General features: G+C 42.3%; 1 protein-coding gene across 3 annotated transcripts; it reads right to left on the bottom strand.

Annotated features, from left to right (window-relative positions):
- Positions 1–421: 421 nt before the first annotated feature.
- On the bottom strand, positions 422–6,522 carry GMNN (geminin DNA replication inhibitor). 3 transcript variants are annotated; one of them, XM_065832500.2, is made up of 7 exons: positions 6,413–6,522; positions 5,808–5,871; positions 3,806–3,904; positions 3,299–3,437; positions 2,492–2,574; positions 2,302–2,412; positions 422–883 (listed from the first exon to the last, which is right to left on the bottom strand). In XM_065832500.2, exons 2-7 carry the CDS (start codon positions 5,850–5,852, stop codon positions 680–682), a joined length of 681 nt encoding a protein of 226 aa, XP_065688572.1. In that variant the 5' UTR covers positions 5,853–5,871; positions 6,413–6,522; the 3' UTR covers positions 422–679. The 3 variants fall into 3 exon arrangements, with proteins under 3 accessions (XP_065688572.1, XP_065688571.1, XP_065688573.1); XM_065832499.2 differs by lacking the exon at positions 6,413–6,522 and adding an exon at positions 6,148–6,204; XM_065832501.2 differs by lacking the exon at positions 6,413–6,522 and adding an exon at positions 5,961–5,984.
- Between the last annotated feature and the right edge of the window lie 9,061 nt (positions 6,523–15,583).

The raw sequence follows: 15,583 nt of genomic DNA, 5'->3' as shown, positions 1-15,583 counted from the left end.
AAGTGTAGGCTGCCTTGTCTCCACCTAAATTTTCAGTACAGCTGCTATTACGATCAAGAACACACAACCTTTAATTTACAATAAATGTAATTCTAAAAGAGACTGTCTAATACTTTGTCTTAAGCTCTCATCTGTACATCTTGGAAAAGTCTCCCTTAGAAGACAAAGGCAATTATTTCAAAACTCCTGAAACACATAAATCTAACAAGATTAAGTCTTGGCTCTTATTATCCATTCTTGACTTTCTGAAGCCTCACCAACAGCACACAAGTTTTGCTTTCCCCATCCACCAACACCATCTTCTCCAGAATGCTGCAAATCTAAGGACTTAAACTGCCCAGGCACTCCCTAAAAACTTGAAATCTTCCATCTATAGTAGTCACAATTGACTTACAAACCTAGAACTAGCCACTCAAAAGGCTGATTTGGTAAGGCAAAGATTTATTTATCAATTTTCATGTATCATGTCAGACCAACTGATATTTACACAACAGTTTGAAATACGTAGTGCGTTTACTATGCAGTATCCTGATACTCCCACTGATACATAATATTATTCAGTTAAAACCCAACATCTGTAATGCTTCCACAGGAGTTTCTATACCTGAGAAGTTTCACTATGTCCTTTCAAAAGGAAGTCTGCAATTAAAAGCCACATACATAAGCCTATTTAAAGTTGTCATTCCTGTTGCAAATGAGTTACTTCCTTTGAAGCAAGATCTGATATACTTTCCCTTAAGCCACATGATACTTGTGCTGGCCCTTCCTCAGAAGTGCTGTCTGCATTGTCTCCACAGTTAAGCTCTTCATTTTCTTGTTCAGATTCCTCTAGAGCCAGACTCTTCAGTGTCTCAAGACTGTCAGGTGCTTGACCAGTTAGCCTCTAGGGAAAAAACAAAAACACAAGTGTGAACTTAGTACTTTTTCTACTTAATAGCCATTCAGGTAAGACTGTTGTTGATATAATTAAAACATTCCTCAGTCACAAGTCTTAGACACTTGAGTTCAAGCCAAATTGCTACTTCCAACTCAGACCACATCTGGTTTGTTGACTATTAAATATTCCTTAGGTTCTTCAATAGGACAGGTTTTATCTTATGCAACATGGGAAACAGCTTCTCAAAAGTAAAAGTTACTGTAGAACTCTAAAGGTTTAATTTTAGAAAAATTACTACAGATTAAGCTTATAGTTTTCAATCAGAGAAAATGAAGCTACATTAAGTCTAGCTGAACTATAAGACCCAGCAGTTTCTAGCATTTGATGATCAGACTAAAAGTCTCTCACCTAACCTGATCCCAGGAAGAAAAACAGGACTGTAAGAGACAGCTTTTCAGGCTTCTAGTTGTTTGATGTATCACTTAACACTCATTAAAGCCTCAGAAGTGAGCAAAATCAACTCTTCAGGAACTGCAGAGAAGTTTCCAACATTAATCCTGAAGTAATTTAATTTCCCCCTGTGGGTTTATTACTATCAAGCAGCACTCCCTGAATTTTAAAAAAAAAATTGTAACAAAACAGGAGTCTTTCAAGACTGATCTAAATAATTGCACTAACTAAAAATCAGCTTGATTAATTCTTAGCTTCGTATCCCAGTTGAGAGCTCAATCCTTACAGAAACAACCTAGATTATGATTTTAATATCAAGGTTCCATGGCTATATACTTAGCTTCAGAGACTGTTACAGACAATATAATCCTGCTTTCATGGAGTCAGTAAAACAACTACCTGTCCCTAAGGAATCCTCAGAGGAAGCTGTTTTGAAATGTACAAATTTATGAACCCAATAGAGTTTGTTTGTGCACTGACCCTTTTTTGGGGCCACAAAACTAGCAATTCCTCACTGAAACCTTGACTTTAAGGAGCATATGTGCTCCTTCTTCCTCTTACCACTGTACTTTGTATATCACTTTTTCAAGCTTAGATCCTCAGGGGACAAAAGCAGAACACTTCATTTAGCCAGAAACCTCACACAACCTATTAAACACTCGAATTTAAATACTCTTGGAAGAGTGAAAACAAACTCTTCCTTCCCACATCACCATCTCTAAGATGCAAAGCCTGTTAAGACAAAAGGCTGAATCTTCCCTTCAGAAAAATGACCCTCTTAAGAACTTTCTCATTACTCCTGTTGAATTCAAACCAGAACTCCTTCTGTAGGAGCAGCTTTATGTCTCTGGATCAGAGCAATCCCACAGGCAACAGCTTAGATAATTTAAAATAAAGAGTTGTGTGAACACATAGAATTCACAGTTAATTAAAAATATTTTTGCTCTTTTCTCACAAACTGAAAATTCAAGTACCTCAATCATGCTGGTCATATAATGCACATGTTCAGCAAGGGACATCAGCTCTTCATTTTCTTCTTTCAGGCGGGCAATTTCACCATCTTTCTGTTCAATTTCTTTGTGCAGCTGTGTTCCAAGAACAAAATGTTAAAAACAGGAGTACAATAGCTAGTGGTACAGAAATTAGTTATCTTTCACTAGCTACCTTTTCATTTTCTTGAAGTACTTCATACAGAGCCTTCCTCCTTTCTTCAGCCACTTCTTTCCAATATTGAGATGAAGGGCTTCCTGAAATAGGCCACAATAAATCTGTGCTAAGACTGAATTCTTGAGATCTTAAGATATCTACCTTTTATACATGTGTTCTATAAAGTAATAAGAACTCACCCTGTATAGTATTTTCCCAGAGATTAGTTGTAAATTTACAACTAGAGACCTAATTTTACAGAAACCAGAGATCCTATACTGTATTAATGGCTATACAGACAGAGTCTTCAAGAAGCTGCCCCAAGCATGACAGCAGGCTTTGCAAAATGATGGTCACATTTGCAATTGTCAGTCTTTACAAATACTTTGTGGAAGACCATTCTTACTTCCAAGTCACTCTCCACACACTGGGCTTAATCAGCCTCTCACTGAACTTGAGATACTTTCAAACTGGTTCTGAGAAACTGTACACACAGCACACTATGCCAAAACAGACTTTCATTTCAATTTAATTAGACACTTGAAAGCTTGTCAATAAGCCAAAGGAACAAACTACAGGGCTTCTTAACACTAGTGCACATTGAGTTTATAGTAACTAGTAGATGAGACTCGCTCTTAAACATTAGATATCTATATTCTATTTACTATACTACAGAGGATATGTACCATTAATTCCTGTAAGCCATTATATAAAAACACTAAGGCCTCCTTATCTAATTGACAAAGTAACCATGTTTCAAGTTGTATTCCAATGGGAGCACAGCATTTTTAAGTGGACTAAAACATTTCAGGAAGTACCACATACCTTTTATCATGAGATCTACAGCTTGAATGGCATCATTCATATTCTCATTTTCTTGCTCCTTGTCCACAGATACCTCAGCTTTACAAGTCTTTGAGGTGACCTTGTTATTCAAGAGTTTCCTTTTGACTGAAGATTTCTTCTGCATAAAACACAGGAGGGTTTAACTTCAGAGCAATATTTCAGCTTTTTTTCTTTTTTAAACAACACAAACTTGTAAGCCTGCTCTCCAATGACTGCAAGTAAGTCTTTAAGCCCAGTTTCTTCACGTTACAAACATCATCCTTGATACCCACAGGTTTAACAAAAAAGTCCCATTTTCCCAAAGTACTCAAAATTTTCTTGTTTTTAATATTGCTCACTACTAAAATAATAGTAAGCTGAAGTTGTGACACACTAATTAGCAAATTACATTTTTCCAAATACTAGTTTTGAGTTCAAAAAACCTCAAAAGCACTTCACTATGAGTAGAAATAACTACACATGTACAGGTTATCTTCTAATTCCTACCTCATTACGTCTGCCAACCAGGCAGCCTGTTGCTGAAGGCTGGATCATTTTAAGAGTCCGTCTTGGGGCAGCATTGCACGTGGTGTCTGTGAGGTACTTCTAAAGAGACAAATATGGCTTCAGACTCTTTTCTGAATAAACAAACTTAGAGATTTGTCATATTTTCATTAAGGTAACCCACAGTTCATCTTATAAAAGCAAAAAGATTATACTCTAGTCTATGTTAAGGCTTGCACAAAGAAGGGGATCTAGTTATCTGTAGCAGAGATGGACTGTAAACACATGAAGCTACACTCAGTCCCTGTCTTGGAAAACCCTGTCCCTTTGTCAAGGAACTCAAACAGGTCTCATAACAGAAATATTCTGACTAGACTTCAAGGCCAGTTGTGGTGCAGCGATACATGTAAGCTTTATCTGAAGCTCCCAAAGTTGTATTTGTCAACAGGGGAAAAACAAAAGTGACTGTAATCACAAGTTTACTTGGTAAAGTCATCACTTTAGGCAGTATCTACTTTTGTTACCTGTGAACACACCTTCAAGTAGTGTTCACTTCAATAGATGTGTTGCTTCAATTATCCTTTAAAATGGATCTAAAGCTTGCTTCCATCCAGACAGGTTATTGTTTTGTATAAACAGTATGTTTATCGACTTTCCTATCATGTATAAATACCCATTTCCTTCATTAAAGCTTTCTGACCCGGTTGGTTACGCTGCCACCATGGGATAGCAAACAATGGCAGACAACCAAGCAAGAATAGCCAGAACACAATGCCACAGCAGCGTGAGAAAGTCACCGTTCCACACCGTACTTCATATGACAAGAGTTCGCCTTTCCCACGGTAGTTTCTGCCACCAATTACCCTCCTGTTGAACAAAAGGACAAACACTAACTGCTGTGGGAACAAGCAGCACACCGTCTCAGACACCACTTGCTGCTACTGAAGTTTAGGGTTGAGTATACTCTGCCAATAAATTACTGACTAATACCTGAGTTAACCCATTGAAAGTGCAAAAAGTCACACAGCAGAATTTATACCCTAGATTGACTGTAGGACAGGACCACCATGTGTATAACTCAAACTTAGCAAGTGGCAATTTTCATTAATCTCACTCCTGTGTGATCTGCTCTGGGTGAACCTACTTTAGCAGGTGGGTTGGACCAGATGATCTCCTGGGGTCCCTTCCAACCCCAACCATCCTATGATTAAGACCAGAAGTTCTAATTCACTCCTTCATGACAGAAGGCTACTAGTCTCTATTTTATATGGTATTTGTACAGTTCCAAGTAGTGCCTACATTAAAATGCTTAACAAATGAGTCTTGCAACAAGACTGGAATAGATATAAGCTTTAGTAACATCTTGGCAATCACTTCTTAAAAAGTTAAATCCTTTAAGCACTTCCACCAATTCCAAGGCAACTATGGTTCATGAGAGTGAGTTTTAAAAACACAGCTCCCTGCATTAATATTTCAATTAAGACATGCTCAAGTCAAGGCAAATTTAACTCTCAGTAAGTTCACTCCTATGAAGGACAGACCACAGAACCTACTCCACAACCCCTTAGCAGCCAGATTGAGTTAATAACTGAACTGAGGCAGATAATCACCAACCCACACCACACAAACAAACCAACCAACAACCACATAGAAAGACAGTAAGCTCAGTGTCAAACTAAAAAGGACCTGCTGAGCAATAAGAAAAAAAGTAGTCATAAGCACATATGCCCCAGCAGGACACAGTGTTCCCAAGTCCCACTGCGTGCCAGCTTATTGAAGCAAACAGGACATAAACCAGGTAGAAGCACATTGCAACAGATCCCTTTTGTATTCCTCCAGCGGATATAAAACTTCTGTCAGATAGAGAAACCATTTCCCAGAGAACTGAGCACAAATCCCTGAACAAAGCAAATCCTGTGTTTTGAGATACTCCCGATAAATTTAATCTTCTATTTTCTATCCCTTATCTGTTCCTGTATTCTAGCTTCGAGACTTTAAAGCATACCTGTAAAGATCCTGATGATTTTTCTGTGTTCGGTTTCTGTTTCATCTTGGAATTCGCAGGATCACTGGGAAAAAAAAAAAAAGTAGTCATATCTGGCTGCAACTGAAGTTCAGGCACACTAGCTACAGAACATGACAACTACAGTTTACCAACTTTTAAAACAGCATTTAAAACTCGGTCGTGAACCGCGTGTCCAGCAAGCTGTGGCAGAGCCCTTGGAGCCCCTCTTGGGGTTCCGCCCCCCCGAGATATAATCTGCAAACACCCTAAAACCGAAAGCCCTGAGGGGACACCCCGCGCGGTGCCACACCAGCCCACCACAGAAAACAGCCCCACACACCTCACCACAGGGATGGCGGGGTCGCCACTGACGCTCACCCAAGATGGCGGGGAGTGGGGGGGGGGGCGGCACCCTCACGCTCCCGCCAGCCGAGCTCGCAGCGCCCCGCCCCCGCTCGGCGGCGTGGCCAATGAGGATGGGAGCCCGGAGCCCGGCAAAACCCAAACGCGGCCACGAGAGCCTGCGGCCCCCACAACCGCCCCCAAGCGACACCAAGCCGCCGCCGAGTCTTCCCCCATCCCTACAGCTCACTGACCCCGCCCACCTCCAGCCGAACTCGTACGGCTCCCGACACCACACGCACCCAAAAACTATCTCCTGGTGCCCGGCGTGCGACTATAAGGAGGGCGGAGGGCGGGGTGGTCATGTGATCCGCCGGCCGCTATCTGAGCCAATCGCAGGCTGCGCTCCCTCATCCTGCCGGCGGAGCCACGCCCCGCGGGTCTCTGGCGGGAGGACGGGACCGGACCGGACCGGGGGGAGAGGGAGAGGAGGAGAGGGAGAGGAGGAGAGGGAGAGGGGGAGAGGGAGAGGAGGAGAGGGAGAGGGGGAGAGGGGGAGGGGGAGAGGGGGAGGGGGAGAGGGGGAGGGGGAGAGGAGGAGGGGGAGAGGAGGAGGGGGAGAGGAGGAGGGGGAGAGGAGGAGGGGGAGAGGAGCCGGCCTGCCTCAGGAGTCCGAGCCCTACAGCTTCACAGAATGTTCAGGATTGGAAGGGACCTTGAAGGAACATCTAGTCCAATCCCCCCGCCGGAGCAGGAACAACTAGATGAGATTACACAGGAATGTGTCCAGGTGGGTTTTGAATGTCTCCAGAGAAGGAGACTCCACAACCTCTCTGGGCAGCCTGTTCCAGTGCTCTGGCACCCTCCAAGTAACAAAGTTTCTCCTCATATTCAGGTGGAACCTCCTGTGTTCCAGTTTGTACCCATTGCCCCTTGTCCTGTAATTGGTTGTTACCAAGAAGAGCTTGGCTCCATCCTGTGACACTGACCCTTTATGTATCTGTAAACATTAATGAGGTCTCCTCCAAGCTAAAGAGCCCCAGCTCCCTCAGCCTTTCCTCATACGGGAGATGCTCCACTCCCTTAATCATCTTTGTTGCCCTGCACTGGACCCTCTCCAGCAGTTCCCTGTCCTTGAACTGAGGGGCCCAGAACTGGACACAATATTCCAGAATATTCCACAATATTCCTTCAGCTTCAGCAGAGCAAGTGCCATGGTAGGTGCTCCGGGGGCAGCTTTTGATTGTGAGGAAGGTGAGGAGAAAACTCAGCACTAGGATATGAGACATGTCAGCTGTGAGCTGCACATCATGGCCCTGCCGGTGCCTCTGTCTGGTGCAGTCTGACCCCCCTGGGCCAGAAGCGCCGGGGCTGAAGCTGTGGGAAAAGAAGCACTCAGGTATTGCCTGGTGCTTGTCTTGGCTGGTAACAAGTTACATAGAAAGCTGGTTCCATGTTCGAAATCTCCCTGAACTTCAAAACTAGACAAGATCTCTCTTGACTGCTTTCTCACTCCCATTATTCATTGTATTTTAGAAAGATACTTTACCAACCCAAATTTAAATCATGTTTCCACTTTATTGTTATCACCGCTATCTAAGTCACAGAATCACAGAATGGTTGAGGTTGGAAAGGACCTCTGGAGATCATTTAATTCAACCCACCTGCTAAAGCAGGTTCACCCAGAGCAGATCACACAGGGATGTGTCCAGGTGGGTTTGAATGTCTCCAGAGAAGGAGACTCCACAACCTCTCTGGGCAGCCTGTTCCAGTGCTCTGGCATCCTCAGAATCTGATGAAAGAAAGATAGAATATAAAAAATGATGAATTGGGAAATCTTTAAACAAGGGTAAGGAAATAAAGCTGATCTCTTTTGCATAAACTTGTTCAGTTTCCCATTGACCCACTTAAACTTTTATTGTTCATAACATCCTTTTGCAAGTAGTTCCAGAGCACAAATAGGCATTGTCTGAAGAACCCTCTCCTTCTTCTGTTTTTTCTTTTGAACCTGATTCCTATAACTTCAGTTGATGTCCCCAGTGCCTGTACTGGAAGACAAAGCAAACAACTGGTCCTCATCTAGGCTGCTGTTACACAGATTGCTCTCCAATTTTCTCTCCCAGGTCTCCTTAGCCATTCCCTACATGAAAGCTGTTCCATCTTTCTGCTCTTTTGTGAGCTGTATGTCCCTTGATTTGCTTTTTAAATCACTGCTGAACATCACGCTGACATTCTTGTGGAAATGTCTGTCATAACCCTGAGCTCTTATTCTTGAATGCTGGTCAGTTCGAAGTCTGTTATTTGATATATGAAATTAAGATTTTTTTTTCCTATGTATGTTCTCTTATGTTTATCTACATTGAATTTCATTAGCTGCTGTATTCATCAGTTACTGAACTCCATAATGCCCTTCTGCAGTCGTTCAGTCAGCTCCATTCCTGTTATCTTGAATCATATAGTGTCATCAGCAAGCTGTCACCTCAGTAAGCTTTGTCTTCTATCAGGAATATAAAAATAACATGGGCAGAAATGTCTATCTAAATTGGTATTGTTCTGTTATATTAGTGAAAAAATTAAAGAAGTGTTCATTTACAGTTCAGAACTGGAACAACCGCTTTTGGAAATGTTGATAATTAGAAAGGGCCTGAGGTAATGGGAGATGGTTCTGATGTGACAGTTCTATTTGTTTTCCTTTTAAATTTGTTCCTTGCTGGAGGCAAATGATCTGGAGGTTTATTGCAAAGGTGCCACTCCCTCAATTTATCCAGCTGAAGAACATGTCCTATTATGAACCACTGTGTCTCCGAGTTTTCCTTCAGTTCAGTTTCTTCAGTTTGAAAGGTTTGTAAAGAACCCCTTCATCGTGTCAGAAAGAACACCAAGAGCTTATTATCGGAAGCTTATTCATAGTCTTAACTGTGGGAAACCAGTATAATTATATAAAAATCTCACAAAAAGATTTCAGGTTACCTTGTTGTATGAATTGCCATTTTTGTGGCTGAAGGTTAAATTTAAATAGGGGTTATGGCCTTTTTACGTGTAAAAATCTGTCAACCCACTACTAGAGGAATCTGTCTTCAGATTGAGTGCAATATAATGCATTTCAGCTTGTTTGTTTCATAAAAAATAAAACTCTCTGTCATGAATACTTATGACTATTTGCACTTCAAGTGAGCTGAAGCAAACACGATGAGGTTTCCCATAGAGCTCAGCCAATTTGTTAGATTATTCATGGCAGTTGAGAAGGTGTACTTTTTAGAGCTTTTATACTCCACTGCTATTGATAAATGTTACCAGTTTTTACAGCAAATGACAGCAGAAAAAAAAAAAAAGCTTCTTGGTAGACTTCAGGTGCCTGGGGACGTGGGAATGGGTGGGAAGGCACTTCCAGGTCTCCAGTGGCTGTGGGGTCTTGCTTAAATTTGGCGTGTGGAAACTACCTAAGCATTACGCAGAGAGAGTTCGGACTTTGCTACCCAAATCAAGTACTCGCAAAACAGTATTTCTACTTGACAGTCACATTGTGCCTTTTGTCAGGGCCTATTGTAACCCACAGATAATTATCTAGCTCTGGGGTACTTACGGTCTCTTTATTTCTACCTGCCACATTGGGTACAGGTGAATTACATTGTCATTTTCTATTTTGTAAATTACGTTCTTATGTAAATATCATAAATGCTTTCCAAGTTATTAATATTTAATGCAAGCGACTCCTGTAACTGTTTTAGATGCAGGGAACTGCTGTGGAGAGCGTCAAGGAACTCAGCACAGTGTTGTGCCACTGGAGCATGTCAGTGCCATTATCTCAGCCCTGCCCTGGGTGCAAGCCCCGCAAAAGGGTCCTGGGAGGGAACCCCGAGACTGGGTTTGGGGTTTCTGACTCAATCAACAGGAGCTATGGCTCTCAGGGTCCCGTGGTGCTGTTCTCCTGGCCTTTCTGTCCAACAAAAATACCATTTATTTCAGGGCTAGGACTGCTCTCCGCACTCTGCCGGGTGACACTAGGTGGCAGCGTGGCATTATGTGTCCTAACCCTTCCCTCCCTTAGCCTTTTGTTTTTGGGGTATTAACGTTGTATTAGAATCATAGAATCATTTCAGTTGGAAGAGACCCTGAGGATCATCGAATCCAACCATAACCTAACCTAACTCTAGCACTAAACCATGTCCCCAGGAACCTCGTCTAAACGCCTTTTAAACACCTTCAGGGATGGTGAGTCCACCACTTCCCTGGGCAGCCTGTTCCAATGCATAGACGAGTGTTTCTTATGTTACCAACAAGTTAATGTTTTGTCTTCTTTTTTCTAGGCTGATCATCACAGAAGGCTGCACGTTTGTAAAACTCTGTCCAAAGAATGGATTATATACACAGGAGACTCCAGGTATAACTTATAATGCAAGCTGGTTTTCAAGGATGGCCACTGCTATTAATTCAATCTCCCCAGAGAGTCTGCAGTTTTCCTGTTTTAGAATAAAAGATTGTCCTGTGAACAGTGATCCTGAGTGCTTCAGAGGTGGAAGGTTAGAAGAAAAGTCTACATCTCGTCTTCTGAATTTGTCCCTAATTAAGTACTGTGCGAGTCACTAACACATCCCTTACACCAGTTAGATCCTAACCTTCTCAACTATGGATTTGCCTTAAAAAAAAAAAAACAAACACGAACATCATTTTGGTAGTGCTTCTAGATTTAAAAACAAAAAATTCTCTATAAAGGCTAGGAATTGCTAATCTAAAGCTACTTCCAATTCTGCTGACTACGAGTATTTAGAATATTATTTGCAGACTGAATAAATAAAATAAGTTGTTTCAAGTTTTATTCTTGCAAGCAGCTGCTGGGCAAACACAAAACTTAAACTGGAACCTGAGTCTGGTTTTGATACATCAAATCAGTCCAATAAAGACATGCATTTGCATAGCATTAATTGAGAACTTGAGTTAAAAATGAAGCAGCAGAGTGACAAAGAGTCACTAGTCTTTCAGATACCAAAACACTTTATCCTGTGAAATCTGAATTGCAGGTTTATGTACAAATTGGAAGCAATGTGCATTTCAAATATTTTCAGAATAAATGAAAAGTTTTAGAGACAGGACATGCATTTGTTATACTAAACAAAGGGCCAAGCTGTTTAACAACTCATGACTACCATATTTACAGAAGCAATTGATTGGGTGTCAGTGTTTTGGGAAGACACCCTCTCAGCGAATGCACTGAGAACCTTTAGTTACTTTTGACATCATAATCACCCATACTCAGCAGTCCTAAACAAGTCAGGAAAGCACAACCCAGACAAGCAAAAAATAAGACTAGACATAATCAAGTGTACTTAAATATATATCATAGAATCATTTGTTTGGAAAAGAGCTCTAAGATCATCAAGCCCAACCATTAACCTAACAGAGCCAAGTCCACCTCTAAACCATGTCCCTAAGAACCTCATCTACACATGTTTTAAACACCTCCAGGGATGGTGACTCCACCACTTCCCTGGGCAGCCTGTCCCAATGCCTGACAACCCTCCCCATGAAGAATTTTTTCCTCATATCCAATCTAAACTTCCTCTGGCACAACCTGAGGCCATTTCCTCTCATCCTATCACTTGCTACTTGAGAGAAAAGACCAAACCCCTCCATGCTACAACCTCCTTTCAGGTAGTTGTAGACAGCGATCAGGTCTCCCTCCCCTCAGCCTCCTTTTCTCCAGGCTAAACAGCCCCAGTTCCCTCAGCTGCTCTGCACAGGACTTGTTCTCCAGACCCCTCACCAGCTTTGTTGCCCTTCTCTGAACTAGCTCCACCACCACATAATTACTAAAATGGAACAAACCCAGCAAGACAGTAGTTGTAGTTCCACCAAAGTTTACGACCATATGCCAAAGAATACCTTGTCCATTTTATGACCACAGCCCTACAACTAGAAGGCAGGACATACGGAAGTCATGAATGAAGCTTCATATTGTAGCAATAGCTCTGCAGTGGGTATATAGTTGTCCACAGCATGATGTAAGGACTGTTTTCCACATGAAACATTTCCATTTCTCTACACAGAAGCATTCCCGTTGTGCCTTGGCAACTAATATTTGCTCTCAAGGCAGAAAGAGTGTACTCTGAAGTGTCTGAAAGAGTTTTAATTAATACCTAATTTGTCTTGTTTGAACTCAGAAAGGAATGCTACTTTATTTTTGTCTGATGCATAAACATTTGGCACTGAATTAATCACAGTTCTGTTTTTGAAGCAAGTAGCTTCAGGGCTGATACTACTTCTAACAGCCAGTACAGTATGCACAGAAAGTATAAACGGAACAATAATAGAACCCACCTCATCTCTTCCTAACAATGTTTATAACTAATATCTCAAGCTGCTACAATCTGTTAAAAAACTAATTATTAACTAGAAAATATTGTTTTAAGTAACTAATTATTAAGCTGGAAATTAAAAGCAGAGGCATTAGAGTATAATCTTGCCCACATGCTAAAGAACATTTAGCAGGAGTTAGACTCTGAAATCACATAAATTTTGGAAAAGGTGTTTCTATTTAGTTTTCAATCCTTTTCTATTTACAGAAAACACCACAACTTACTATGCAACTGAAATGTGAAAAAACCTATACAGTGCTTAACTTCACTGAAAACAGCAAGGAAACAATAAAAAACACAAATAGAAAACAAGCTTTTCAGAGCAGAAAAGGAAAAAATATCCAAGCAACCATGTGCATGCACTGGGCTCCCCAAAGACTACAGGACTGCAGCTACAAGGTAGCTGAGTGGGAGAAAGACCGAAAAACATCAGCTTGTCTTTGCTGTGTTAACCAAGCAGAAGCTGACTCACTCCACTGTTTTGCTCAGCTCAAATTTAACTCGCACAAGAAACACTACTTTTGCTGTGCCAAAGGGATTAAATCCTAAAAAAAGGATAGTTACATATTTTGCATACACTGCCACAACCTACTTGTGGGGTTTGTTTTGTATGCCACCCACATTGCTCTCTCCTTAATGATGAAGTTTATATAGTTTTAAACTAGATTTGAAGAGAGGCAGTCTGTCATTAGACCAAGTATTACAACTGTAAAACACACATGAGCTTTCAGGCACGCAAGCCTCTCTTATAAATGATACAACATTGCATAACCAGTAAGCAGCATAACAATCATACACAATGATCTCATTAAGAGAATTATGGATCAATAGCATACAAATATTTATTTTGCTAAGTCTTAGCCCTCCAGTCAGTAAGAGATTTTACTCAAGAATATATATTTTAACTAAGATGCTGATATTTTTCTACTATATGAGCTTCTTCATTGTGCACAGTGGAGGAACAGAACTACGATTTTATAAAAATAGAACAAGACTCAGCTATTACAGCTTTAATAATGCAGATACTTCTGTACGTATATGTATAATAAACATATCATGGTTGGTTGATGTACTCACTTGTGTAAATGCTGTCAGGATATCTTTATTAGCCAGTGAGCAAAAAGAAAATAATCTTCTCTGAGTTTGTTACGGGAGGTAGTTGCCTATATAAGGAGGAACAGAAGTCTATGCAGAGGGAACCTGGAGTGATTTCAGTTCCCCATCGCCTTCTGAAATGTTGTGAAAGGATCTGAGCAGCCTGTGTTTGCCAGAGACAGCTGGTGGCTGCTTAACACGTAATACTCTGTCCTCGATCTCCCATTTCCTTTAAATATATACATATATATTTCCTCTAAGTATATATATCCCTCTCCTCATAGCTCTTCTGCAAAGTCCTCCAGAAGAAAACCTGTTCTTGTGCCAGCACAAGAATTGTGGATGCATTTCTCAACCTGGGGCTGGGCAGCTGCCCAACCCCTTGTGACAAAGGGCAGTTGCTGTGGCTGCATCCCTGAGCTCCAGAGGGCAGCTGGAGTTACTGGGCTGGAAGAAAACTCCTTCCTTTCTCCTTTGCAGGTGGGCAAGGCGCCAGTTCCCTCAGCGGCCATTCCGTGCCGGGGCGAACCCTGCGTCAAGCAGAGCTGCTGTGCCAGGCCGCCTTTGCATCGGCTATGCCAGCACAAAGAGGGTCACAGGCCAAGCGTGAGTCATGGCTTAAAATAGCAGCGGGCACCGAAGGGAATGTCAGGCTGTGGCGCAAAATGCCGTACAGGGCAGCTCGGCAAGCAAAATCACTTGGAGTGAAAAAGCAGGTATCTAAACACAGCTCTCGTTGAGGCCAGGCTGATATTACAGATTAAAAATGTTGGCATTCTGCAGTAGTCCCAGCAGTGCACAGCTGATGTAATACTGTTACTTAGATGCCTTGCTTTTTGCCTCCAGATACGGTGTTATTTTCAATAGGCATTGCCCTTAGAGGTGAACAGCACTCTGTAAGTGGGTTTCAGCTCTGTTTCTGTTGAAACGAGAGGGGAGCGTTCTGGGTGGTGCCTGTGACAGGGAAGGCAAGATGGAGTGTTTGCACCAGAGGGCCTGACTGATACTGGGTGAAGACAGTGAGGTCTAAGGGCTGAGCCATGGCAGCTGCCCACCAAAAGACAGCCAGGAGGAAAAGTCAACGGGGTGACCAAGGGGAAGTGTGTGTAAAGGAAAGGTGCGCTAAAGAGGAATAAAGAATATGACAGGTCAGGAGAGAACAAGGGAAAACAGCAGAGACAAGTAAGAGCAGAGACCAAGGGGAAAAAAAAAAGACTGAAATCTACTGGAGATTATGTGAGAATGTCAAAACCACGGGCTTTGAAACACAATACAGTGCGATAGACAGTGCCTGTGCTTGTCTTCTCCTTTGTAATCTTTTTAATATCGTTGCAGTTCAGTGAGTCACAGGCTCCAGTTTACAGAGGGGAGGGGGGAGCGACACCTTCACCCTCCCCGGCAGCCTGTTCCTGGCCCACAGCCCCTTGGCGCACTCTGGAGCAGCACAGGGCGAACCAGCATTTTAGCAGCACCTCCCGTCTGGGCAGTTTTGGATGGTGAGGCTTTCCCTGGCACGGGTTGGGTGAGACACAAGGGACAGGCCACGGAGATGGTGGTTCCATCCCAAGGTAAAGCCATGTCCTGGCTCCTCTGTCGCTGCAGGGAAGGTGAAAGGTGGGAGGCACGAGCCTCTGCTTTTGGCACAGAAATGAAAATGCTTTGCTTTTCTCCCAGGAGCAGGTTTGCGTCTCTGGGACATCAATTCCTCAGGTCTGTAAATGAGGGAACACACATTGTCACACACAGCTGTGCACTGGGCTGTGCTGCAAGAGTAGCGCTGGAGGCACACCATCACCCCGACAGCTTTGGGTCAAGGGCTGCATTTATTTGTAATTTATTTACAGTTTACTTCACCAAAGCATGCTGGGCTGAATACAAACCCCAGCGAACGAAATGAAACACAAGGCACCACTGCAAAACTTAAAACCTTGTGTTTTCCAACAACAGTGGGACGCTTAAGGTTGAATCAAGTCTAAGTATTCGCTT

This window comes from Patagioenas fasciata, chromosome 2 (assembly GCF_037038585.1).
Source record: "Patagioenas fasciata isolate bPatFas1 chromosome 2, bPatFas1.hap1, whole genome shotgun sequence".
In the NCBI taxonomy this organism is placed as follows: Eukaryota; Metazoa; Chordata; class Aves; order Columbiformes; family Columbidae; genus Patagioenas; species Patagioenas fasciata.
Note: the sequence above shows the minus strand (reverse complement) of the source record. Positions and strands in the feature narration are given on the sequence as shown.